This window comes from Anabrus simplex, chromosome 1, assembly GCF_040414725.1.
Source record: "Anabrus simplex isolate iqAnaSimp1 chromosome 1, ASM4041472v1, whole genome shotgun sequence".
In the NCBI taxonomy this organism is placed as follows: domain Eukaryota; kingdom Metazoa; phylum Arthropoda; class Insecta; order Orthoptera; family Tettigoniidae; genus Anabrus; species Anabrus simplex.
This window is the reverse complement of record NC_090265.1, coordinates 403,065,226-403,091,900: the sequence shown is the minus strand read 5'-3', so window position 1 is coordinate 403,091,900 and position 26,675 is coordinate 403,065,226. Positions and strand designations below refer to the sequence as shown.

Below are 26,675 nucleotides of genomic sequence, written 5' to 3'. Positions count from 1 at the left end.
CAAAGAAGGTGTCCAGTTTCTTGTCATATAACATCTGCTGTTCGATGGATTATCAATAAACACAATCTCTCTGCTTCATTTAGGCGCTGAGTTTCTGCTAAGAGGCGCTCCTATACTATTTTAAGGGTGTTATTCCACTCTCACAGTTTATATTTCCTACGTAGTGTGAAAGTGTCGATTTTTATTTTTTATTTTTAGAATGCCCCTGTTAATTTTGTGGCCATATGTTTTAGAAATTTTATCAGGTTAGAGCAAAAATATAGCTCATTCTCAAAATTTACCTGTTTTTAGAAATGTAATTTTCAGGGGTTTTCAGAATAGAATCATGAAACTTTCAGTCGAAAGGATTTAGATGTAATGCAATCTACGAGTAATGCCTAAATGAAGTCAAAAGAGGGGTTTCATGATGATTTTTGATTTATTCGGTGTGGCGAACATAAAGTTCCGATGATCTCGAATTGAAATTCGCTGAGAAATCCTTTATTACTACTAATAAAATGTTTTCATTTCTCCCCTGAAGGGTGAGGCGGGCCTCTTAGAAGGTGACGCCGTTCCTCAGGCCGAGAGATTTGTACGGTGAAGGAGATGCTCGGAGAAGGTGAGGGAGTTGGCGGCCGTAGCCTATACTAGGAACTGTCTTGGCATTCACCTTAGTGAACCACGGGAAACTATTCTCAGGACAGCCGATGAGTGGGGCCAGCCGTCAGGTCCAGCCCTGTTCCGTCTCCCGAATGCAGAGGCGTAGAGCCGCGTTAGAGTCGTGGCCACCCCTCTTCTGCGCGGTTGGCCGGTCAGAGTGCAGTGCTGTAGGACCACGGACCAGCCGTGGCCACATATGGGCCGAGACATAATCTGCATTTACCGACGAAGTAAGATGAGGAAGGGGAACATACATGTTGTCCTATACTATATAGCGTTGTTAACGTCTAGGACAAAATTAATTATATTTAATGTAGTAATAGTCAAATAATTATAAGTGGAAAATGTAACGCATGTATCAAACTTAACAGCACTATCAGTAAGAGAATGCTCTCTCCCTAGTTTCAGGCGACCCGGAGATACGGGTAGGGGATGGGAGTACACAAGAACCTCGTTTATCCGGATCGAAAGTAATTAAAAAATGACTTGTACAGTATTTCTTTCACGGGGTCGATTCTACTTGAATGTCTTTTCCGCCAAGGATAGTTACGGACAGGAACTGGAAGTAAGTCGACCGCGGTCTATTAAATGTACCGTCGCGGCATTCGCCTAGAATTGAGAATGAGAAACCGTGGAATCTTCTGAGTTCCTTGACACATTTGCACGCATTCCCGGATGCTCGGACGTGGATGTGAACGATGTAAGTGAAGGTTGAAGAATTGCTGTAATTCAGGCTACGGCATAATGAGAGATGAATAAATTATTGCCTCTTGTTCCTCGGCAGGTAATGGCGAGAGTGATGGTGAATTCGAAAATTAAACCGGCGCTTCATCAGAAGCAACAATGCAGCTGGACAAACTGAATCCCAGACTGAAACCACACCGGCAGAACTGATGTTACTAAAACGTCTTCGTGATCGTGCTGCGCGCAAACGCTATACAAATGTGACTACTACTACTAAACATTTTCATCCCTCCCCTGAAGGGGGACGCGGGCCTCTTAGACGGTTACGCCGTCTCTCAGGCCGGGAGATTTGTTACGGTGAAGGTGAGGGGGTGGGCGGCCGTGGCCTATACTACGAGCTGTCCCGGCATTCACCTTAGTGCAGGAGAATGGAAAACCACGGAAAACCATTCTCAGGACAGCCGACGGGTGGGGCCAGGCGTGAAGTCCAGCCCGGTGCCCCTGTCCCGTCTCCCGAATGCAGAGACGTAGAGCCTCTCCTCTGCTCAGTTGGCCGGTCAGAGTACAGAGCTGTTGAACCAGGGACAAGCCATGGCCTCTTAAGGGACGAAACCCAAGGGCCGAAACCCACTCTGCATCTACCGACGACAAAAAGTTTTCTTTTTCCTGTTTTTTCCCGAAGTATTCATTCCCCGCCTGAAGGGCGGGGCGGGCCTCTCAGAGGGTTACGCCCTCTCTCAGGCCGGGCGAAGTGGGAAAATCGGGAGAAGCGAAGGAGGATGGAGATGGGAAAGTGAAGTGTAGAAGTAGAATAGGAGGGCTAAGCGAGGGGATTATTGATGGGATGTGAATAAGTTTAAAGGAGAGTTCCAGGTTGTAGATGAAGGGTGAGGAGATGAAGGGTAATGGAGAGGTGTGGAACAGGAGGAGGGGTCGGCCGGGGGCAAGGAGAGGTGGTGCGGGATGGAGAGCGTGCCGGTGGAGGTGGTGAACAGGAAGGCTCCACTCTATAGCGGTGACGATGAAGGAGGGTTCCGGTGGCAATGCGATGCTGGACGTCGGCATCAGTCGGGAGGAAGAGACGAACCATGTATGTTGGACCTGAACTGGTCTGGATGCGAAACGCACTACAGGCGGGGTGAAGTTCCTGGATGATGTCCTCACTGGAAATGGAAACGTCAAGTTCGCGGATCACACAGCTGGGAAGACCATGATGATGTGTTGATTGCTGCGTGGGCGATATCGACGATGGTGCTGCTGCGACGTTGTATGGAGGTGATGCTGAAGGCGATAGCGGCGTTGTGACAGCGGATGTCAAGGGGTTGGTGGGAAGGGGAGAGGGATTAGCCGTTGTAGCAAGTGTAAGGGAGGAGGTCACAATGGGCGGTGGATGGCAAGTTGTAACGAAAGTAACCGGGATGTGCGTGGAAGACAAAAGTGTCGAGGTAGAGGTCGTGGTGGTTATAGTTGTGGTAGGGCAGAGGGGAGATGAAGTCGATGTGGGTTGGTGCGAGAGTGTGATCAGTGGCATGTGGACCACAAACGACGATGGTGGGTTCGGCAGAGAGCTGGGTAAGGATAGATGGAGGAGTGGGTACCACGGGGTAGAAACGGTCATGGATGGACACACCGTAGTCGAGGAGTCGCTGCTGATCCACTAACGTGAGCAGGTACAAGAGAATCACTGGCGATGGTGTGGAGCTGGCGCCGTCCAACAGGCGATAGGCGTCGTGGAGACGGTAGCCGGCGGAGCAGATGGCGATACAGACGTCATCTTCAGAGATGGTAGGAGCAATGTCGGATATTATGCATGTGTACTTGGCCACTGCCAACGAGGCGTCAGCCTTTGTGTTTGAAGGTCGGCTGGGTAGCAGGCCATAGATGATGGCCACCCGGCCGCAAAAAATGAAGGGATGCGGGGACGTGAATTGTAGTCCGATACAGAGATGTGACTCTCCGTGTGTGGCATTGAGAAATAGTTTTTTTTGTTTCTTTTAATGCTTTCATTCCCCACCTGAAGGCCGGGGCGGACCCCTGGATCGTGACGCGATCTCTCGGGCCAAGAGAGGTGAATATAACTCAGTGATGCGATAAATGAAGAAGGTGGGTAAGTGATTTGACAGATTGAATGAGGGGAAAGATTGGGAGTGAAGTTTTAGAGCAGGGTACCAGGATGCAAATGGAGGGTTAGGAGGTGCAGCGATGTTGTGATGTTGAGGATGGAAGATGTTAAGGATCGTAGGATTTCGAGCATCGGAGGTGGGTAGCGGATGTAACTAGGTGGAGGAAGGGGTGGACTGGCGAATTGGCCACGTTGAAAGGAAGGTGGTTGACCGGGTGCGACGATAAGAATTGTTATTGGGATGACGAACAGGTTGGGGTGGAGAGATGGAGGGCTCCACTTTATGGCGATGACGATAGATGTAAACTCCGTTGTTAATTAGGTGCTGGGCATCGGCGGCGCTTGGGACGTGTCGACGAACCATATAGGTTGGGCCGGATGCGTTCTTAATTCGGAAGACACGACGAACTGGGACGCCTTCAGCTTGGAGGTGAAGGAGAATGGCCCGTTCTGAGAGGGCAGGATCCACCCCGCGGATCACACAGATGGATATGGTGTGACGAGTTGAAGAAGGCTGCGTCAGCGATGGTGGTGCGGAGGTTGCTAGTTCATCGGCAGGTGGAGATAACAAAGGCGGTGTGGCGTTTGTAGACCCTAACGATTCAGCTGGTAGGTATTGATGCGGGGGTTGTTCAGAAATGGGGGAGAGATAGAGGGAAGAACTCATGAGTGGGGAAGGATGGCAGGTGGCAACGGTTGTAATTGGAACAGAGGAAGAAAGAGGGGTGGATGTTGTGGTGGTCGTAGTAACGGCAGTGATGGTGATGGTGGTGGTGGTGATAGCGGTGGCGGGAGGAGGGGGCGAAAGGGAGCATTAACGGTTGTTGGGATGGCTGTGGAGTGGTTGCTGCGTCGTCAACATACGGAAGAAGTGGTTCCACTCGGTGATGCTGGCCGTTGACGTAGATTCCTTTGGCGAGGATGCGTTGGAGGTGGCCGGCCTGTAGAGTTGAACAAAAACACAACGTGTGGGAACGTTGTCTTGCAGTATTCGGGAGACGTTGTCAGTTGCGACGTCTTTCCGTTGGAGTTGTGTTAGGATGGCGTGGACTCGGAGAGCAGCGCCGACGTCAGGGATCACACAGTTATCCATTATGTGGGGGAGGCCGACTTCCAGTTTGGAGTCTGGCCGATATGCTTTATTGGGTCGGCTGGGTGCAATGATAGAGTTGCGACGTCACCCGGCCGAATCAAAAATAATTTGGGATGAGGTAAGGAGTATACAGTCCACTGTAGAGACAGACGGTGAAAAAACCTTGTGTGGCTTGTATCCTGTGTTGTCCGCCGTGTTCCCCAAGAAAAAGGTCACACATTATTTTAGTGCATAAGACAGAGTTGTATATATATTGTACAATTGAAAAAAAGGTACAACTTATGTTAATATATTATATAACATGTACTGTATTTGTTTTTTAGTTTTCCGGATTATCTGTATTTTCGATGATCCGGATCAGTTCCGATCCGAATTAATCCGGATAAACGAGGTTCTTGTGCATTCTATTTTATTTTATTCTATTCAGTCGTGAATGCTTACCTGCAGATATTTCTAGAAAAACTTACTAGATGGCGTCAGTGTCTCGGACAGCTGCAATACTTATATCCCTGTTGCCCATGCACTTATCCTTTCCCACAATAATGACAAGAAATGAATGTACAAATTATAAATAATGAAGCTTATTCAAGTAATGGTTAAGTAGGCACTGATAATGTTAACAACAGTGCGACAGATCATAATAATAATAAGAAGAAGGGCATTACCGAGCGAGCAGGTTACGCGGTTTGGTCTTGTAGCTGTCAGCTTTAACTCGGGAGATACTCAGTTCGAAATCCACTGTCGGCAGCCCTGAAAATGTTTTCTTCCCTGGTTTCCGCACTTTCATACCATGCAAATGCTGGTTCCGTACCTCAATTAAGGCCAAGGTTGCTTCTCTCCCAGTCCTAGCCGATTTATTTTACCCCATCGTCCCCAAAAGACCCATCCGTGTCGGCGTGACGTAAATTAAATATTAAGGAAAGTAGCGTGGTCTTGTGTGAGGAACCGAATGGGCTATTTTGAACATTTCTTGTGATGAAACATGCAACAATGTTCATACATCTTGTGATTTTCTTTTAACTTTCCTTTCCATACAAATGAGCATGCCGAATGCGGGCACCCAACAAACTGCAGAGTTCGTATCTGAATCACTTCGGGCACAATAATGATAACATTTCTTAATAAAAAGTGAATGTACCGGTAACCAATTTTCTAAACAATGAGTAGAATGTCCACCGTGTTTCAAAGTCAGTGTTAGTCTACTTAGTTGTTAGACAGCATTCTTTCATGGTCTTTCTCATCATTATCTGCGGTTAACAACATATTTGTAAATGGGAATTACGCCCAGTTTTACGTCTGGATGCCTACCCTGACGTTAAGCCTACGTGGAGGGATGTATTCGATAGTGCCTGTTTCTGTAGTGGTTTGTAGTGTGATGTGTGTAATTGAAGATGTATATGAAGACGAAATACCCAGCCCCCGAGCTAAAGGGATTAACGATACAAAGTTAAAATTCCCCGCCCGGCCGAGAATCGAACCTAGGGCCCTTTGAACCGGAGGCCTGTACGCCGACCATGCATCTAAGAAGTCGATCTGTTGTTAGAATGATACGTATTACTACAAACTGCACAGAAACAGTTCACTTTTAACGTATGAAATGAAATGAAATGAAATGGCGTATGGCTTTTAGTGCCGGAAGTGTCCGAGGACAAGTTCGGCCCACAAGGTGCAGGTCTTTTGAATTGACTCCTGTAGGTGACCTGCTCGTCGTAATGAGGATGAAATGATGATGAAGACGACACATACACCCAGCCCCGTGCCAGCGAAATTAACAAATTATGGTTAAAATTCCCGACCCTGCCTGGAATCGAACCCGGGACCCCTGAGACCAAAGGCTAGCACGCTAAACCATTTAGCCCTGGATCCGGACTTAACGTATGATAGTTATGGAGTAATAAATACGGGACGAAAATTCGAAAATAAAATCGTTTGGTTTTACGGACTTTCCAGCAATATAATTTATAAGCGCTGATCTTGCAAAGTAGAAATAATTTAAAACAGCTGATGAGGGGAGATGAGACAGGTTGTAGTGACAAAATTTTCGTGCACTGGATGGAAAAATGCTTATATACAACCTGCTACTGCCAGTCTGTCGGTAGTAAGATGAAGTAAGTGGCCTGTTATCAAGAGACACTGGTCTATTTTCTTCCAGGACAGTCAGTGCAACGTAATCAACTTGGTTACAATTATGGGATGAAGATACTGTATTTATATTGACATACTTTGTTGAGCTTGATGATTTGAAATAAATGTTGTAAAATTTTCTTCACATCCTCAATGAATCATTCACCAGTGGAAATACAACTTTGTGTCTATGAATGTTGGGAAATACTTGTGGGCTCTCCATGAAGATGTAATGAATCACTGTTGCATTAAAACTGAAAACCATTCGTCATCAAATACAGGTGAAAGATATAGATAAGAATAATTTTGGATTTCTTGGATTCCTTTGGTTCTCTGAACTAATTGAGATTGACATCAAGTTCCTTCGTTGAAAAATGTATAATCTTTAAGTATTTACGGAAAACAAGAACAGTCAAGCCATTACGTCTAGTTTCAGTAATCTGAACATTAATTTTTTAAACTTCATACCAACATTTTATTTACGTTTTGAACAACTGGAATTATTACTTTGTTATCTTTTATTGTGAAAGTGGAAGTCAATGTTGTAAAATAATAAATTAAAATCAGTGATATATTTTATTCTCTACACAGAAAGTTAGCACATCACTGTAATTTTAATTATTATGTATAGAAGATAATTTATAACAAATGGCGATGTAAAAGAGGACTTGTATACCCTTACTTCAAGTGTTTCCTGTTCCCTAGAGCTCTCTTTTACCATATGAAACACATTTCTCTTACACCATTTCATACACTATTTAAATATTCACACAGTCATTTCATACTTTATTACACTCAAACCGGTAAGCAGCTACTCTCAGCTATAATTATCATCTCACTGTTGTACTTTGCTCGTCTCGGTTAACTCAGTTTAGTTCCTGAAGTAGTATCTGGTAACGTTTCATTCCTCTTCGAAGGTATCGCCGTCTGTGAAGTATAATTTTTTGTTTCGTGTGAAGGTTCGAGGACGTTTCTTCTTTCATTGGTACCCTTGCGAGTAAGACCCTGAAAAATGAAGAAGTATATAGTATTAAAATAAATTTCTACAGTATTATGGCAAATATGTTTACAAGATAATTATTACAAGAGCGCTGTTTGGACTATTGATTACTGTGCCTCATTCTTAGTGTGAATATCCAGGACTTAGTGGTTGTATGAACTTAATTATCGTTTACATTCATACCTCAGTTTATTCCTTAGCAGTGTGTTCTGGAAAGGGATTCGCTCAAGCTCATCAACATCAATAACAAGAACAGAACGCTAATCTTATATAAATAAAATTGTATCTCGAGTGGGAAAATGACACTAGTGGCGTATATTATACTACTGCTACTACTACTCCTACTACTAGTACTACTACTACTACTACTACTACTACTGATGATGATAATAAAAATAATAATCCGACCTTGCATACTGGTTGCGTGGTAAGTGTCGTGCAACTGTAAGCTGGCCTTTGGGAGAAAGGGATGGGTGGTTCGAACCCCTGCTTTGGATATTCTGAAGATGATTTTACCTGTTTTCCCATTTTCACTCCAGACAATTACCAAGGCTATATCTTAGTTATGATCGAGCTCGTTACCTTGTCAGTTCTAGCCATTTTCTATCCCATCGTCAACAACCTGCGTGAGTCATTTCCACCACTTTTCCTACATGATGTAGAGTCGCTGATATGGTGTATCACACTATTAGACTTGACACAGTTTTCGGCCGGATACTCTTCCTGATGGAAAATTCAGCTATTATGTGATTATGTGGTTGTTAGCAGTGTGATGTAATGTGTGTAAAAGAGATGTGCATTAAGATGAACACAAGAGTCCACTCAGCAAGCCAAAGGAATAAAACGTGACTAAAATCCAGACAGGCAGTGCAACGCTCAACAAACAGAAGTAGGGAATTCCTCAAGGCACTATTGTTCGATCATTATGTTTTCTTATATATATAAATGATATGAGTAATACGTGGAATCAGAGATAAGGCTTTTTTTCGGATGAAGTTATTCTGTATAGAGTAATAAATAAGTTACAACATTGTGAGCAACTGCAAAATGATCTCGATAATATTGTAATATGGATAGTAGGCAATGATATGATGCTAAACAGGGTTAAAAGTCAGGTTGTGAGCTCACAAATAGGAAAAGTCCTCTTAGTTTTAATCACTGCGTTGAAAGTTCCTTTTGGAGATCAATATAAGTACCTAGTTCTTAATATAAGGAAAGATTTTCATTGGGGTAATCACATACATATGATTGTTAATAAAGGGTACAGATCTTTGCACATGGTTATGGGTGTATTTAGGGGTTGTAGTAAGGATGTAAAGGAGAGAGCATTTAAGTCTCTGGTAAGAACCCAACTAGAGTATGGTTCCTGCGTTTGAGACCCTCACCAGAATTACTTGATTCAAGAAGAAAAATCCAAAGAAAAGCAGCTCGATTTGTTCTGGGTGATTTCCGACAAAAGAGTTAGCGCTACAAAAATGTTGCAAAGTTTGGGCTGGGAAGACTTGGGAGAAAGGAGACGAGCTGCTCAACTAGGTGGTATATTCCGACCTATCAATGGAGAGACGGCGTGGAATGACATTAGTAAACAAATAAGTTTGAGTGGTGTCTTTAAAAGTAAGAAAGATCACAATAGGAAGATAAAGTTGGAATTCAAGAGGACAAATTGAGACAAATATATGTTTACAGGAAGGAGAGTTAGGGATTTGAATAAGTAACCAAGGCAGATGTTCAATAAATTCCCAATTTCTTTGAAATCATTTAAGAAAATGCTAGGAAAACAACAGATAGGGAATCTGCCACCTGGGCGACTGCCGTAAATGCAGATTAGTAGTGATTGATTGAACAGACAGAGTAAGTCGCATAAAATATTGTCAGTGTTTTCCTGGCTTGTAAGCCGTGGTCTAGGAGCATATGGAGGTCCCGACGTTTCACAGAAGACTGCGCTCGGCATTATCAAGGATTCCGACTGACTTCGATAGCAGCGAGCGCAGTCTTGTGTGAAACGTCGGGGCCAATCATATGCTCCTGAACCACGACCTACAAGCCCGGAAAACACCGACTTGATTTGTAACGCCGGCCGTGAAAGCCTCAATTGCTATATAAGCCCCGTCAGTTGTTCTTGGGACTCTGACCACATCAGATAACGATTCCACATCTCACAACAGACTGAAAGTAAGTGCAACATAGTCCAATTTGAGGCAGCTAACTGGTCTTCTCTGCGACAAGAAGATAGCTGAATACGAGAAGCCAAAAATTTGTAAGACGTTGGTGAGATGTGTTGTTGTTTATGGAGTAAAATGTCGTCCTTTGGTCAGGAATCAAGGACAGATCCTTCATGTTTTGCAATGAGAATGTTGTGGTGGGCACTAGGACTGAATCACTTAGAACATGTTAGAAATGAAGATGTGCGAAAAAAACTTCTGTGTGGGGCTACGCTAGGAAGGACGAGAGTGGCTCAATTACGGTGGTACAGTCACGCTATGCTTAGTAGCGAAACTTCTGTAACAAAAATATACCTCAACTAGACCCAGAAGTATGCAGGCCACGAAAGAGACCTCCGGAGAGATGGATGGATAATATCCTGGAAGACCTGTAAGTTGTAAGACTGAGCCATATTCGAATGGCTGTTTCGTAAAGTCACCTTTCTATTATTGCTAAAGGCCTCTTGCGGCTTATCATTGATTGACTTAACTTTTTCCAAGGTCGTACTAGAGAGGGCAGCACCCTCAGTTGTGAACACGGAGGATCATTCTTTCCGGCGAGACTGTAACTTTATCTCTTTGACTCGAATGTTTGTTGTGGTTATGAGAGAGGAATATAAAATGGACTCCACAATGATCGGAGTTGCTTTTCTGAGCTATAGATGGGTATTTATTAGATTTAAACTCTGCCTATACTGCCATCCTTCTTTTTATTTTGACGACTAATATTGCAGGTATGGTGATCCTTGTTTTAATATATTTGTGTACGGTTCTGTAGTGAAATTCTCCGCATTTAATTACAGCTGGTTGATATGCACCTTTCTGCTCTGCGGCGTGAATGGGCCGCGTGTTTTTTTGCTGTTATTGCGATTGTGTGATGTTGGTAACTGGGTCTCTGATCAATTCTATTAATGCTCACTGCATTCTTATGTATTTTGCCATCGAATGAATGCATGCCCTGCGTGTCGACGCGGAGATCAATTCGTGTCGTACGGAGTGCGTAAGCTGATGGGTTTATGCGTGACCACTGGGTCCCTATTATACTACTGCCTATTGTCTGCGCCGTGCACGCTATCTTTTACATATGTGAGACCTTTGTTTGTGACGATGAAAGTCACACGATATGAGTTTGTGTTCAACTTATTGACGGGAGCTACTGCTCGCATTGTTTGCCGTTACCGGCAATGTCTGAATGTTTGGGGTGTGTGTGTGTGTGGGTGAGTGAGGAGAGTAAAAAGATGGCGTATCGGTCGGCTTAATTTTTCCCTTTTATCTTGTTTCCGTACCTTGTGTTTGTTTTCGGTACGGTGTATTATTTTGCCTTGGTCTCTGTCTGGGGCCGTTAGTTTGCCCACGAGGCCGCCATGTTTGCTTTCTTATATTCAGGCTATGCATATGCCTGTGATTCTCCTTGGGTTTTGAATTTTGTTTCCTTGGCCCAGAGATGTTTTCTCTCTGTGCCATGCTGATACCTGCGTTCCTTTATTTTATCTGTTCTTAGTTTCTTCTCCCGGATGCTTGGGGATCTTATCTTTCTATAGCTATTGTTGTTGAGATGATGATGGAGTTTGAAGGACGCGTATGTAAACAATATAATTAATCTCGTGGAAAGAAAGACCAAACTAATCCGTGTGGATTGTGTTCAGATTAGCCCATTATGTAGTAAAAATACAATTGAGACGGTGAGCACGTCGTAAATTTAATATTAAGGTTGGTGTTTTGAGAAATGCTGTGCTCACGCATTTACTTTAGTACATCGACTGAACCAAATGAACATATGTATGTATCCTTTTGATACTTTAAATTGCTGGCTTCATTTTCTTTTTCTTTGAATTTTATTATATCAATAAACCCTCATTTAAATTGTATTTGAATTTTATTGCTAGTAGTATTAGTCTCATCCCTGGTGTGCATTGTTAATTAGGGTCATTTCCAGTCCAGGGCTGTGTCTTGCCTTTCCTAGTCGCGGTCCACGCCTCGAACCTCCCGATGTACGTATTATATTATGTCTTATATTATCGGTAAGGGAGGGGTGCGGTTCAAGACTCAACCCTCAAAATATCCAAGACTGGGACAGATGGCGTACATGTAATTAGATAGCGGAGCCCGTCTGTCGGGACAGCCGCTTGGAGAGAGAGAGAGAGAGAGAGAGAGAGAGAGAGAGAGAGAGAGAGAGAGAGAGAGAGAGTTGTTATGGATTTTAAGGAACGCCTCATGGCTCAATCTTTTGAACAGTTCTTAGAACTTGGGATACTACAGAAAATGTGCACGGGTTGGTCTTTCTACTATTGCTTCCATCAAGACCTTCACGTGAACGATAAATATATACGAGGGTTGTAAATAAAATAGTGGCAATATTGATAGAACGCAATATTTCATGAACTAACAAGTACTATTGCATTACATTCCTTCACTGCAGCCAAGTGTGTTACCTTTTGCCAAATGTCGGGAAGCCGTAGGGGAACGTTGGTAAGGCGTTCTTTATTGATGGCAGCGACGGAGCGCCTTACAGATGCCACGTCAGGAAATCGGAGGCCTCGGAGGGGTTTCTTCAGCTTCGGAAGCAGGTCGAAGTCACAAGGATTTCTTTGAAACCATTTACGAAAAGGCTAGTAAAACAACAGAAATGGAATCTGCCACCTTGGCGACTGCCCTAAATGCAGATCAGTAGTGATTAATTGAACAGACAGTAAGTCGCATCAAATCTTGTCAGTGTTTTCCGGGCTTGTAGGCCGTGGTCCTCGGGAGATCAGCTGAGTAGTGGAAGTTCGATTCCCACCTCAGCCACCCACGAAGTGGTTTTCGGTGGTTTCCCCACTTTGCCTCCAGGCAAATGCTGGGATGGTACCTAATTTAAGGCCACGGCCGCGTCCTTGCCTCTTCCTTGCCTGCACCTTCCACAGTTTCTATCCCCACACAAGGCCCCTCTTCAGCAAAGCAGGTGAGGTCGCCTGGGCGCGGATCTCGTCCTCCTTCCCAGTTGTATTCCCCAACCCAAACTCTCAGGCTCCAGGACACTGCCCTTGAGGTGGTAGAGGTAGGATCCCTCGCAGAGTTCGAGGGGAAAATCGACCCTTGAGCGTAAGAGATTAAAAAAGAAAGAAAGAAAGAAAGAAAGAAAAAAGAAAGAAAGAAAGAAAGAAAGAAATAATAATAATAATAATTCGAACATGTCGACCAGTAGACGATCACGTGATTGTACATCCGCCCTGCCGTTGAATTGAAAATTAGTACAAGCGGTAACACGGTATACCAAATACAACTATGTAAGTGACCTTTTTCAAATAACATTTTCAATTTATATTGAATAGAGCTTGACGTGGATTGTCATGCCACACGATAGGATGATCGTTTCGCAATAAACGTGGTCGTTTGCGCGCCGCATAACTGGACGCAGGTATCGCTCTAGAAATCGGCAATATTAGAAAACATGCTTTAGAGCGATGAAATCGACACTCTTCACTTCAACGCCACACAGCAACAACACCTTCAACTGGATGCCCGTCAGATGCACACTACAGATCGACAACAGCGCCACCTCACCGCTTCCATATCCTATTTGCGCATGGCCGATCCCCTGAGAGTGTCTGAACTACGTTGCCAGTACTTTATTTACAACCCTCGTATTCTGCTAATTGAACGGAGTATTTCTTCCACATTCTTGTTTTAAAAACTATTATCAGCCAGTTGAATAACTGTTTCGAACAGTAGTGATATTGTGTTATTTTATGGAGTACAGTATTAGGCAGTAGCGGCCAGTCCTTAGGAACTCCCGGACGGTGTGCTCCCTAAAGAACGAAAAGGTTCTTTTATTTTCTCTCGACATATGAAGTCAATATTGGACTCGAATAATGCTAAGAAAATTACATTTCACTGTAAAACTGTAAATTATCATCAATAAGGAAGACTGTTTGGCAATAAGTTATCAAAGTTAGGTGACTGACTTTCAGCGCGCAATTCACTGCTAATGTTTTCATGTTGAAGATAAGCCACGGACTCTCGAGCTTCTGCCCGAGGATATAGTGTTGGTTTTGGGAGAGAGGTGTAAGAGGGAAGCGCGCTGATGGACGGTTTCGGGGGGAGGAAGTGTGCGGGAAGAGGCTTTCACCTGGGCAGAGTCCATAGCAGTGTAGCAGTGCAGAGATGTCCTTACAAACCCCTACACGAGCGTGCGCTAGCCACATCTCCACGTTTGCATACAATAAAATTAAATAATAATTTATGACCTTCTTTGCCCTATTATTTATATTTTAAGAATAAAACTAATAAACAATTACAGTATATTGAAAAGTAACATTTGAGGCCAAGAATTGTGATTCAAATTGGGCCTCTGGTTCGCATCCCGCGGTTGGTGAGGGTTAGCAGCAGTGAATTTGTTTGTTTTTGCGCGAAAGACTTGGATGAGTGCGCTGTTACTGGTCAGTAGCAAAGAAAGAGTTGTGGGAAAGAGTACTCCCCCGACCTGAGGGTCCACCGGCCGCCACTGGTATTAGGCCAATTTCATATTCTTCTATTACATTTCACTGTTTGTTGCTGGAAGTCCTATCGTTAGAAATGGCTCTCAAGTGCAGATGCTTGTCTCATGACAGATATAATTAAAAGCGATCAATTACCAGCGTTGGACTGAAGTGACTAGAGCGCCACATAGAACTCCAGCGACTTCCTGGAGGAATGATGTCGTTTCCTTCCCGCGCGGGTAAGTCGGCTGTTGTCTCTCGCCGCCGTTTGCTGTCTGTAGCATCCGGGCCAAGACGTTGTGTATAAATTTGTGGTCCCAGTTCCAGCAGAATTTGAAAGTCAGCGTGTGGGCCGAAGCGGAAACCCCATCCTAGACGTGAGTCAGTCCCTGAAAAGCAGAAAAACATAATTGACAAACGCTCATTTGATAAAATTATAAGATTTTATTACACTGACTGACAGAGCAAATGCAACACCAAGAAGGAGTGGTTCGAAAGGGATGAAAGTTGAAAAAAAAAAAACAGAGACGGCACGGACGAATAATTGATGTTTATTTCAAACCGATATGCAGGTTACACAATGCGCACGGCATCGACTCAGTAGGATGTAGGACCACCGCGAGTGGCGATGCACGCTGAAACACGTCGAGGTACAGAGTCAATAAGAGTGCGGATGGTGTCCTGAGGGATGGTTCTCCATTCTCTGTCAACCATTTGCCACAGTTGGTCGTCCGTACGAGGCTGGGGCAGAGTTTGCAAACGGCGTCCAATGAGATCCCACACGTGTTCGATTGGTGAGAGATCCGGAGAGTACGCTGGCCACGGAAGCATCTGTACACCTCGTAGAGCCTGTTGGGAGATGCGAGCAGTGTGTGGGCGGGCATTATCCTGCTGAAACAGAGCATTGGGCAGCCCCTGAAGGTACGGGAGTGCCACCGGCCGCAGCACATGCTGCACGTAGCGGTGGGCATTTAACGTGCCTTGAATACGCACTAGAGGTGACGTGGAATCATACGCAATAGCACCCCAAACCATGATGCCGCGTTGTCTAGCGGTAGGACGCTCCACAGTTACTGCCGGATTTGACCTTTCTCCACGCCGACGCCACACTCGTCTGCGGTGACTATCACTGACAGAACAGAAGCGTGACTCATCGGAGAACACGACGTTCCGCCATTCCCTCATCCAAGTCGCTCTAGCACGGCACCATGCCAGGCGTGCACGTCTACGCTGTGGAGTCAATGGTAGTCTTCTGAGCGGACGCCGGGAGTGCAGGCCTCCTTCAACCAATCGACGGGAAATTGTTCTGGTCGATATTGGAACAGCCAGGGTGTCTTGAACATGCTGAAGAATGGCGGTTGACGTGGCGTGTGGGGCTGCCACCGCATGGTGGCGGATGCGCCGATCCTCGCGTGTTGACGTCACTCGGGCTGCGCCTGGACCCCTCGCACGTGCCACATGTCCCTGCGCCAACCATCTTCGCCACAGGCGCTGCACCGTGGACACATCCCTATGGGTATCGGCTGCGATTTGACGAAGCGACCAACCTGCCCTTCTCAGCCCGATCACCATACCCCTCGTAAAGTCGTCAGTCTGCTGGAAATGCCTCCGTTGACGGCGGCCTGGCATTCTTAGCTATACACGTGTCCTGTGGCACACGACAACACGTTCTACAATGACTGTCGGCTAAGAAATCACGGTACGAAGTGGGCCATTCGCCAACGCCGTGTCCCATTTATCGTTCGCTACGTGCGCAGCACAGCGGCGCATTTCACATCATGAGCATACCTCAGTGACGTCAGTCTACCCTGCAATTGGCATAAAGTTCTGACCACTCCTTCTTGGTGTTGCATTTGCTCTGTCAGTCAGTGTATATCGACAGAGAAGGTGCTAAGATTATAACACCTTAATAGCCCTTTCAGTATTGAGGAGAGAAATAATCATGTCTATAACACTCTTTTGTTGGTTTTGGGGGGCAATCAGTAAATTATGGAACAGTTTTATAGACGTGCTATGATCTTCCTTTACCGGCCCCGGGGTCTATGGATAATGAGCTTGCTTTTTACCTGAAAGTCCTGCGTTCGATTTCCGACAAATCAGGGATTTTTACCTGGATCTGAGGGCTGGTTCGAAGTTCACTCAGCCGATGCGAGAAAAATGGAGGAGCTCTATGACGGTGAGATACGGAGCCGGTCTAGAAAGCCAAGATTATGAACACAGATTATTCGTCACACTGACCACTCGTAATCTCGAAATCTGCAGGCTTTCGGAATGAGCAGGAGTTGCTTGGTAGGCCAAGGCCCATCAGGGCTGTAGAGCCATGTCTGTCTTCCTTCGGTTAGTTAGGGGGCTGCTAAGCCGAGATAGTATAGCCGTGCTTGATTCACCCAGATGGGTGCAGGTTGATTCCCCGCCAGGAAGTCGAAATCTTAGAAGTGAGACGTACTACGCCCATGTGTTTAATAAAGCGGTGACAGTAATCTCGACACATGACGAGTATGTGATATTTTTATGTAGCAGCGAGATTCACAGTTGTTCACTTGTTTTATTTGTTAAAACCAGTCTATCACCTGATCCACATACCCTTTCCTCTCCCAGTATTAATAAACGTAATGGACTGGAAGCGTGCTATACAAATTCTCAAGTAGGTAATAATTATTAATACATATAAAGACGTTTTTCTGTCTGTACTTTTTGAATATCAAACCTGACCCTTGGTTTTTACACCGGAGAGGACAACTAATGACCTATGACGGGTTCAGTTTAATACATGTCTGTTACAACATAGCGGAAAAATGATTGGTGAATATTCAGAAAACTTGGTGTTTAAGGCGAGGGTGAGTAGGATCTTGGCTATATATTGTTTTAAGGGGAGTCGGAAACCAAAAACATAAAAAAAAAAAATGACTTTTTCCAAATGTTGCCTCATTCAATTATTTGAATTCTGCTGATTGAAATGGTGTATAATTTATTTTAATAAGATATATGGAAGCATTTTCAATAATTATTTTAAAAATCAATGCACAAGTGTCAAATTGGGCAACTTAGACATGTTTCTTTTTGAAAATATAAATATGTGGAACCCTTTAATCTAGAAGGCTGTTGTTTTCATTGTTCTATTCCTAAATGTTATACGCAGAGGTTTCCGGCACTGTCATAACAAACATTTCAATAGTTTCAATTAAATGGAGTTGGATTTTTGGCCCTCTTATGGGTAAACGTGTGAGTGAACATTCTGTTTTACTTTGAAATCATATTCTGAAAAATGCCTTTTTTCCCACACGTTTTACCCATTATCTCAGAAACTACACTGAATAGGCAGTTCATTGTTTGCAAAGAGTCACCTTGTGCCATGATACAGCTACTGAACCTGATAAAAGCACTTCACATATATAGTTTCTGATTTACATATATTTTAATGAAATTTTTTGTTAAATATTTGGAACTTATTAAACAAATTCATAAGTTTACAATCATTTGCTCTAACCATTCCATCCTGGTTCAGTACTTATGGAAAGTGTGTAAATACAAGTAGTAAAAATATCAAAGCTCTAAACTTAATACTTCCTGAGATAACGGGGTATCTTTTTTGTCAAATTAACATTATCAAGATAGGGCTTTCCGACTTCCCTTAAAAAAATCACTCGTTAAGGTTGGTTTTACGGTAAAGGTGCTTGTGAACAAATGTATTTAGAACATTAAAAAAAAAGATTTTGTTATATACTTCTTTCTGATACAGTGAAAAAATTAAGGGAAACACCAGTGACAGTCGTGTGCAGTGTTGTGAACTCATGAACACAAAAAGTAGCTACATTGTATAAAAATATAGCTAAAACGGCTAAAATGACCGACTGAAATAGCTTAAAAAAAGGCTAGATGAACTCATCGAGCTCCGACAAGTGGTCGCTAGCGAGTAGAGCACTATGTTCTGACAAAAATAATGTTATTTTACTCTCTACCTCACGTACGCCTAATGAGCTTTTAGTGTGGAAGTCTATTGTTTATCGCGTTGTGCATGTGATTTTAAATCAAACAACTTTGATTTTATTTCACTCTTACAGTATTTGCAATATGCTTGAGTTTTATCATTAGAAACAGGCTGAAGTCACCTTTTAAATTCCGCCAAAAATTCCCACCCTTTTCTATACTGTTGCGTATGTTTAGGCAGCATTTCCTCTATTTATTAAAACTTCAGTACTCACGAGGGAACACATACATGTGTTACACTCGGATTCGGTTGAAATTTGGTAGAAATATTCGTGGGAGGCAGTCGAATGCTTAGGTGAAAACTGCATGTGCCCAACGCAAGTTTAAACAACTTTGATTTTATTTCACTCTTACAGTATTTGCAATGTAAAACGTAAATATGAAAACAGCACATGAAACAACTGCACATCTGATCGGGAAGTTAAGGGGAACGCGCTAACTATACGCTGCCTGGCTGCTGGCGCAGCTCGACGCAGCCCGGTTGGTTCACGTCCGCTGCTTCGCTCCTCCCTACCTCTCCGCCACACCCCGATACTCCCGCGGCACTTCTAATTTTACGACTATTTATTTGTTCAGTTTTGGCGTTTAAACTTGCGCTGGACACATACAGTTTTCACCTTAGCATTCTACTGCCTCCCACGAATATTGCTACCAAATTTCAACCGAATCCGAGCGAAACACATGTATGTGTTCCCTCGTCAGTAATCTTAATCCGGAGGCCCACACGCCATTTTTTATCTGTATGTACACTATATATTATTACTATGTTGTGTTACACTGTCACTTTCGGTCCATATTTCACTAATTTAGCAACTGCACTGGCTTAAACGTTGTTTCTCAGCCAACCAGGAAACTCATCTATGGAAGTCAGGAATTTACCAAGTGATGGACTGGTTGATAGCCTGTAATGATATAATGTAGTCCTGAAACCAGAGAGTAGTGAGTGATGTGAGGTAATTAATAACCTTTGCACCAATTCGTCCAAGGTCACCTATAAGTTGAACATGCAGTACGACTCATGTGTTATTCGCTGTGAATATTTACGAAAATCCATTAATTATTGAAGAAAAGCATTAAAAAAGGGAGATAACCAAATTAGCTAACGTAACGAAAATTTATAAGTAGCTAAAAATGTAGCTAATAGCTAAACTCAAAATTTTGTAGCTAATTACTTTTCAAAATAGCTAGATTAGGTACAAAATGGCCAAAATGGCAACACAGGCTCGTGTGAAAGTTTGTCCAAGAGCCGATAACTAACTCTTTGGAGAGTTGCTATGGAGATCATACCGGCTATGTTTTAAACGCTTTGCCCATTTTTCTGTACTTTTTGATTAATAACCTGATAGTTGTTTTTTAATACTATAACGAATGGATCAATAATATAAACAAGTTTAACTGTTCAGGGGTAGAGAGAGCCAGAAAACGACTACGTCACAATAAGCCACTGGAGGGAAGAGGCTGTCCGCCAACGTGCCTCAGAATGTCAGCAAGAACATGAGAGGTCGACAGAAATGTAATAATGCGTATTCTAAGTGATAGTTTCGTGAACGTAAGGTAAAACAGCTAGATATCTATTCGAGCGGCACTTCCAGCGTATTAGTGCACCAGTCAGTGAACTTCAACTTAGAGAAGGTCGATAAATCACAGCCTGTTACTTTGTCACCGATATTTTTCTTTCACCGATACAGTATATCTGATACGCTGTCACGATAGTATCTGTGACAAAACATCGTTTAAGTTGTGTACTTGGATCACGTTCACAGGGCTATGTTATCTGCTGCAGCTCAACGTCTATATCCGTTTTTCATCTACCAGTTACCTACCGCGATATTAAAGGAGTTAATTAAATCATACATTTTATCATAGGATTAGTGTATTTATGAGCACAGTAGAGAGAATACCTGTCTAGCAACTCTAATATTTTTTCGAGAAGTACGTGTCCGATTTTCAAATTAATCACGGTGCTGAATTTGTAATGTTTGTAGTTGTACCGCTTTGTGTACAAAATAGTGTGGTACCGTTTAAAAATACGAAGTTAGTACGATGATCTCAGAAAATATTGTAGTAATGACACAGTACTTTAAGTCTGATTATTAGCCTTTTGGTACCATTACTGAAAGTGAAAACAAAATGTCAATATCTTTAACCCGTTCACGATTTGTTTGAGCTGTACAACTTTGCTGGGAGGAATCTTTGTATTAAGTTCATAAATGTATTATTTTTTAGTCGTTTTATTTTTAAACCTGCATTAAATACTGTAAGGCCGGCCCCGTGGTGTAGGGTTAGCGTGCTTGCCTCTCACCCGGAGGCCCCGGGTTCGATTCTCGGCTAGGTCAGGGACTTTTACCTGGACCTGAGGGCTGGTTCGAAGTCCACTCAGCCTACGTGATTAGAATTGAGGAGCTATCTGACGGTGAGATAGCCGCCCCGGTCTAGAAAGCCAAGAATAACGGCCGAGAGGATTCGTCGTGCTAACCACACGACACCTCGTAATCTGCAGGCCTTCGGGCTGAGCAGCGGTCGCTTAGTAGGCAAAATCCCTTCAAGGTCTGTAGTGCCATGGGGTTTGGTTTGGTTATTAAGTACTGTAATTAGTATCTCAGAGACACGACACGGGTAATCACATTCCGCTTGTTAATTTATTGCGCATCATGTTAACAATCTTTTCGCTATGCATTATTAAAAATTCAAATAGATAAATGTGAATATTAATTTGACCACTTCTAATGATCCAAAATTTCGGAAAAATACTACCCTATATTGTCATCATATAAACTAGAAGTATTTTCATACTGCCCGCCCGCGATCAAAGAGTGACCGTGACGATAATCATACTTATGTTCGCGCTTCCTGTGACTGAATCACAAATAAAAGTCACATATATTTTTGTGTCACAGATGCGCCGTTCACAGATATTCTGAAATATCATTTAAACTCATCTCTAACTGTGACCCGTGACGGTAATCATATGCTCATGCTTCCTGTGACTGAAAAAAAAAAGCTTGATCCACTGAGTGTTTTTAGGTCAAAATCAACTGCGTACCTCAATTAGAACCAAAGATATGATTGCTTCAAAGAGACAAAAAATTGAAAAAAATCAAATAATTTGAGGAAGGCGGAAGTGGCGGAAGTTAAGTGACTTCCTGATGACGAATCTGTGCATGAATAGGCCTACCTTTCAGTTAACAAACAATTAAGGAAATCGACCGGATAGAATGGCCGGACTGACTGACTTTAGTTTTCATAAAAATAATTTAATATATAGATATTGTGCCGAGCAAGTTCACAGCACATTGGGCAATTCATTTATTGATCTTACTTTTACTCATAATATTAATACAGAACTGTTGAATTATGTCTCTTGTTTCTCATATCACAGACCCATACTACACGGAGTTCAATCAGTCACTACTGATCTGCATTTAGGGCAGTCGCCCAGGTGGCAGATTCCTTATCTGTCGTTTTCCTAACTTTTTCCTAAATGATTACAAAGAATTTGGAAATTTATTGAATATCTCCCTTGGTAAGTTATTCCGATCTTTCTCGCACTGCCAGCACGCTCCTCCCAGCCCGTCTGCACTTGTCGCTTGGTCAGGCTAGACTGGAGTTATTCCAATCCCTAACTCCCCTTCCTATAAACGAATATTTGCCCCAATTTGTCCTCTTGAATTCCAACTTTAGCTTCATATTGTGATCTTTCCTACTTTCAAAGACCTCTCCGAAGACCGTAAAAGTAATTAGTGGGACGTAAAGCAAATAACAATAACTTTCAAAGACACCACTCAAACTTATTCGTCTACTGATGTCATTCCACGCCATCTCTCCACTGACAGCTCAGAACATACCACTTAGTCGAGCAGCTCGTCTCCTTTCTCCCAAGTCTTCCAAGCCCAAACTTTGCAACATATTTGTAACGCTACTCTTTTGCCTGAAATCACCCAGAACAAATCGAGCTGCTTTTCTTTGGATTTCTTCCAGTTCTTGAATCAAGTGATCCTGGTGAGGGTCCCATACACTGAAACAATACTCTAGTTGTGGTCTTACCAGAAAAACTCTTCTTTACATCCTTACTACACCCCCTAAACACCCTCAGTCTAACCTAGTCAGCGTTCGGTGACAGACGTATTGTGTGGAGTTGTCAGGAGAGCCGGCGTGGAATGTGAACGGTGGCCAGTAAAGTAATTCGAGAGGGAAGAGGAAGATGATTGGCGTGGATCAATATCGTGTGGCTATTGGAAGATGGCAGATGAAAGGGAAAAAGGAGATAGCTAGAAATAAAGGAAGTATAATGGAAACAAGAATGATGGACAAGATGATATTGGCGGCAGTGGTGATTATGATATTACTAGTTATAGGAGGAGTAGAAGTAAACCCTGGCCCGACTTCTAGTGGCAACATGAACTGGGAAGACGTGGAGATCATTAGAAAAGTGGTGGAAGAAGTATGCCCGTTTGAGCAGATTAAGAATATGATGAAAGAGCAAATGAAAGAACTTGAGCATATAAGGCGGGGGATACAGGGAAAAACAGACGAGATAATGAGTAGAGTAGAAACCAACGAGAGAGAAATCATATCACTCAAGTCAAAAATAAGGGAGATGGAAGGAGAGGTGGTGAAGTTGCGAGCGGAAATTGAAGACTGTAACCGAGAACGGAGGAAGAAATGCCTATTCGTATATGGAGTACCGGAAGATAAAGCAGAAGATAAAGTACTGACAACATACAAAGTTGTGGAAGTCATCCAGAAAATGATGAGAATTAATTTTAGCGAAGTCGATATTGATGATGTAGAAAGGATAGGTAAAAAACGGGGTGATAGACCGATCAAACTGAAGCTATTCTCCACCTTGATGGCGGAAGTAGTGAGAAGAAGTGCAGATAACATACGGAGTACAAAAATTTGGATTAAAGAAGACATTGGTAGAGAAGGGGTAAAGAACATAAACACTCTGAAGAAACATTTGGCCAGGGCTAAATTACAGGGGTTAAGAGCTCATATTAAGGGTCAAAAATTAGTAGTGACCAACGGTATTTGGACTAGAACGTGGAATGCGAAGAAATTACGAGAAATGGAAGATGACAGGAATGACGAAGTAGTAGTGGGAAAGAGAGTGGAGGAAAGACAAGCCAGAGACTGTAAAGTGGGGGATGAAGGACATGGGGGCAAAGAAAGAAACAAGGATAGTAAGGTAAAGGAACCAAGCTCGCAGCATGAAGGAAGTAACTTGATAGATTTGTTAACCATAGCGAACAGGGAGGTAATGGCAGAGATGAGGAATGTGATAAGGAAGGAAACCAGGGAGACCTGGGCATTAACGAAGGAGTCCAGGACGGAGGCCAGAGGGAGAGAAGATAGAAGGACACAGGGAGAGATTGTGGGAGTAGAAACACAGGATGTAACAAGAGTATGCAAACGAAGTAAAAACACGACTGGGAAGCAAGAAGAAGAAGAAGCAAGAGGTGCCCTAGTGAGAGGGAGAAGTCTGAGCCTAAGAGAGTTATGGGGCAAAAAGAACAGAGTAGACGAAGGCATTGTGACAAGAAGCAAAAAGTTAATGTGTAGTGAGAAGTAAATGGCTATATACACGATAATAGTGGAGTGTGTGCGTGTTATTCATAACTTTGTTAAGAGCGAGTAGACGACGGGTGTGATAGAAGAGAAGTTTCCAGGTGGTCAAGTGTGTAGTGAATGAGGAAGAGGGTGTGATAAATTGGTCAGATGATAAGGAGAAAGATAATATCTGGTGACGGTTGGTTTATGAGCTGGGGTCCTAGTTATCCCACTTATCAGTGAGTGAACATGGCTTCATTTAAGGTGGTGAGTTGCATGGGTTCTAAAGTTAACAAATATAGTGAATTAATAGAGGTTGAAGAGTGATCAACAAGAAAGAAATGTGAAGTGTAATAACTGCACATCGGCACTACGGTGGAGATAACACGTAGTCAGGTTAGCAATATAAGTAGAATATAAGAAAGGTCAGTGTCTAAGAGAGAATGTGCTGAGTGCGAACCCGGCCGGAAGTGGAACAGTCAGTGGTCTAGTGCAGACTCAGCCCGACACAGCACTGTACTCTGCTCAGTTATATGTTGCCAGTTTTAGCTTCACATGCCAATAATGCCATACAGTCTATAGATGGAATTACCCTGTTGTAATAGTTCTTTTAGTCTTCGTTTTATCCCTTTTCTTAATAGCAATATTGAGTTTTTACATTTTAATATTATTATTTTCAGTACTACTAGCTTTCATTTATCCCTGGTCTTAATAGCAATATTGAGATTTTTTGAGGTTTTGTTCATATCTGAAAAGATAACATTGACATGGACATTTGATTATTATTATTATTTCCAGCAACTTTGTTTTTCCACATTCGGTGTTAGCTATGTTTACTATACTATGTGTATAGTATTTTAAGCTGTCTAGGTTGGGCACTATTATTTTTCTCCCTTAATGGATCAATAAGGCCTCATCGCTGTAGATCTGGAAGAAAAATAAAGGCTTTACTTACTTACTAAACACCCTCAAAACCATGTGCAGAGATCTGTACCCTTTATTTACAATCATATTTATGTGATTACCCCAATGAAGATCTTTCCTTATATTAAGAACTAGGCACTTACATTGATCCCCGAAAGGAACTTTCACCCCATCAACGCAGTCATAAAAATTGAGAGGACTTTACCTATTTGTGAACTCACAACCTGACTTTTAACCCTGTTTATCATCATACCATTGTCTACAACCCACCTCACAACATTATCGAGGTCATTTTGCAGTTGCTCACAATCTTGTAACTTCAATTCGAAATGTACCACGTTCTAGTGAATAAAATTTATTATCCACATAATATATGTGTCTTTTATTTCTAATACGCAAGTCTACGAAATCTTCAGAATCCTGCGGCCGTTACAATAGTGACAGCCTACCGCCAACATTTTTTGATGTACAGTTGTGACCCTCTGCATCTCTTTAGTCCTCCAAATGTGGTAGATATCGTCGATAATGTGTGGCCAAGATCGAGTCTCCTTGTGTGTAACGATAATAACTGCCCATACGAGTATAAAGACGAAGATTAGTTTATGTAAGTTAGACACTATTTCTGAGTAAGCAACATTTTTACTAGAACTGCCGGTAATTTACAGTAATATTCTACTTCTATTGGCAGCAGCGACTTACGTCTTGTCTTTTGACCATAATCGCATGGATAGAAAGGGAAAGTTAATTAATTGCAGCCATTCGACACGAACCTTTCGCCATCACCTCGATACTATCGATGGGTGTGTGTCCTAATATCTGCGCTTGCACTTTATCCCTTTCTTCCTCTCATATCCATTTCAAATTCGGACACCCTGAACCGTATTACAGAGAAAAACTACTGTATCCTTTACCTTTTAGGAATGGTGGTATTCTGGAGTAGACCACTCGCAGAATGGTTGGAAGTTCCTGAGGAATGATGAGCGCTCCGACATCTGGAACAAATATGAGTGCTTTCTATTAATTTTCAGTGTTATCCAATATGCAGAATAAACTCTAGAAGTCAGTTCTCAATCAATTAACACAGTTTTCGACCTATTGGACTCTATTCTAGCTTTAACTAAGATATACACGCCAGCAGAGACACTACTAGAACACGTACTAGGCTAATAAAGAAATTTCACACACGTGGTAAGCACAGAAGGTGACGAACAAGATGTTCCCGCTCCTAAATCCATCTCCATACAGTCCATGAAGGCCCCTGAGAGACTGAAAGGTAACGCCCGTAACCTGGGCAATGAGTGGAATAGAATGGTTGGTTTTATCCACGGTCGCTTTGGTCTCCACTAATGAACTTTGCATCCATTTCTGAAGCAGGCCTAGCGAACCCAGGACCATGTGCCGCTCCACAATTGGAAGTCTCAAAAGTTTCACACTTTCCTGGTGGGGGAATCGAATCCACAGCCCTTTTAAACAGAGCACGCATTTGCCGGCTCGGTTAGGCAGCCCTCTGTATAAGATATGAAAAAATGGTAATTTGTTTCTTTACTACCACTGTAACTTACTTTCCGATAAGGCTCACATTAACGGCGTTATTTAAGAAGTCCGTCTTTGCTATCTGCTTAACGTCGCAATGAAATATTTAGGATTATCATTTTCTGTGACGCTGGAATGGGAATAGTCCAGGAATGGGTAGAAATTTGTGGTGGGTTTAAATAAGGAACATCCTACTTTGCAAATGAGAATCCACAGAAAAGCATCTCCAGTTCAAACTCACTGGTAAACGAACTTAATAATGTAGCTAATTCCCTTTCACTGTCCATGTTATCACAGTGGTTGTATTAACCGTAATACCTTAATCGGAATGAGAGAGCAAAACCATACAATTTTCAGCTGA

At 42.8% G+C, this 26,675-nt stretch overlaps 1 protein-coding gene across 1 annotated transcript in view; it reads right to left on the bottom strand.

Moving 5' to 3' along the window:
* Positions 1-7,174: 7,174 nt before the first annotated feature.
* LOC137498885 (uncharacterized) overlaps positions 7,175-26,675 on the bottom strand; it is a 155,179-nt gene continuing 135,678 nt past the window's right edge. The window contains exons 2-4 of the mRNA XM_068226593.1: positions 25,693-25,773; positions 14,477-14,709; positions 7,175-7,667 (exon numbers count right to left, since the gene is read on the bottom strand). Of these exons, the coding sequence (XP_068082694.1) occupies positions 7,524-7,667; positions 14,477-14,709; positions 25,693-25,773 (458 nt within the window). The 3' untranslated portion in view covers positions 7,175-7,523. The remainder of the gene's footprint in view (positions 7,668-14,476; positions 14,710-25,692; positions 25,774-26,675) is intronic.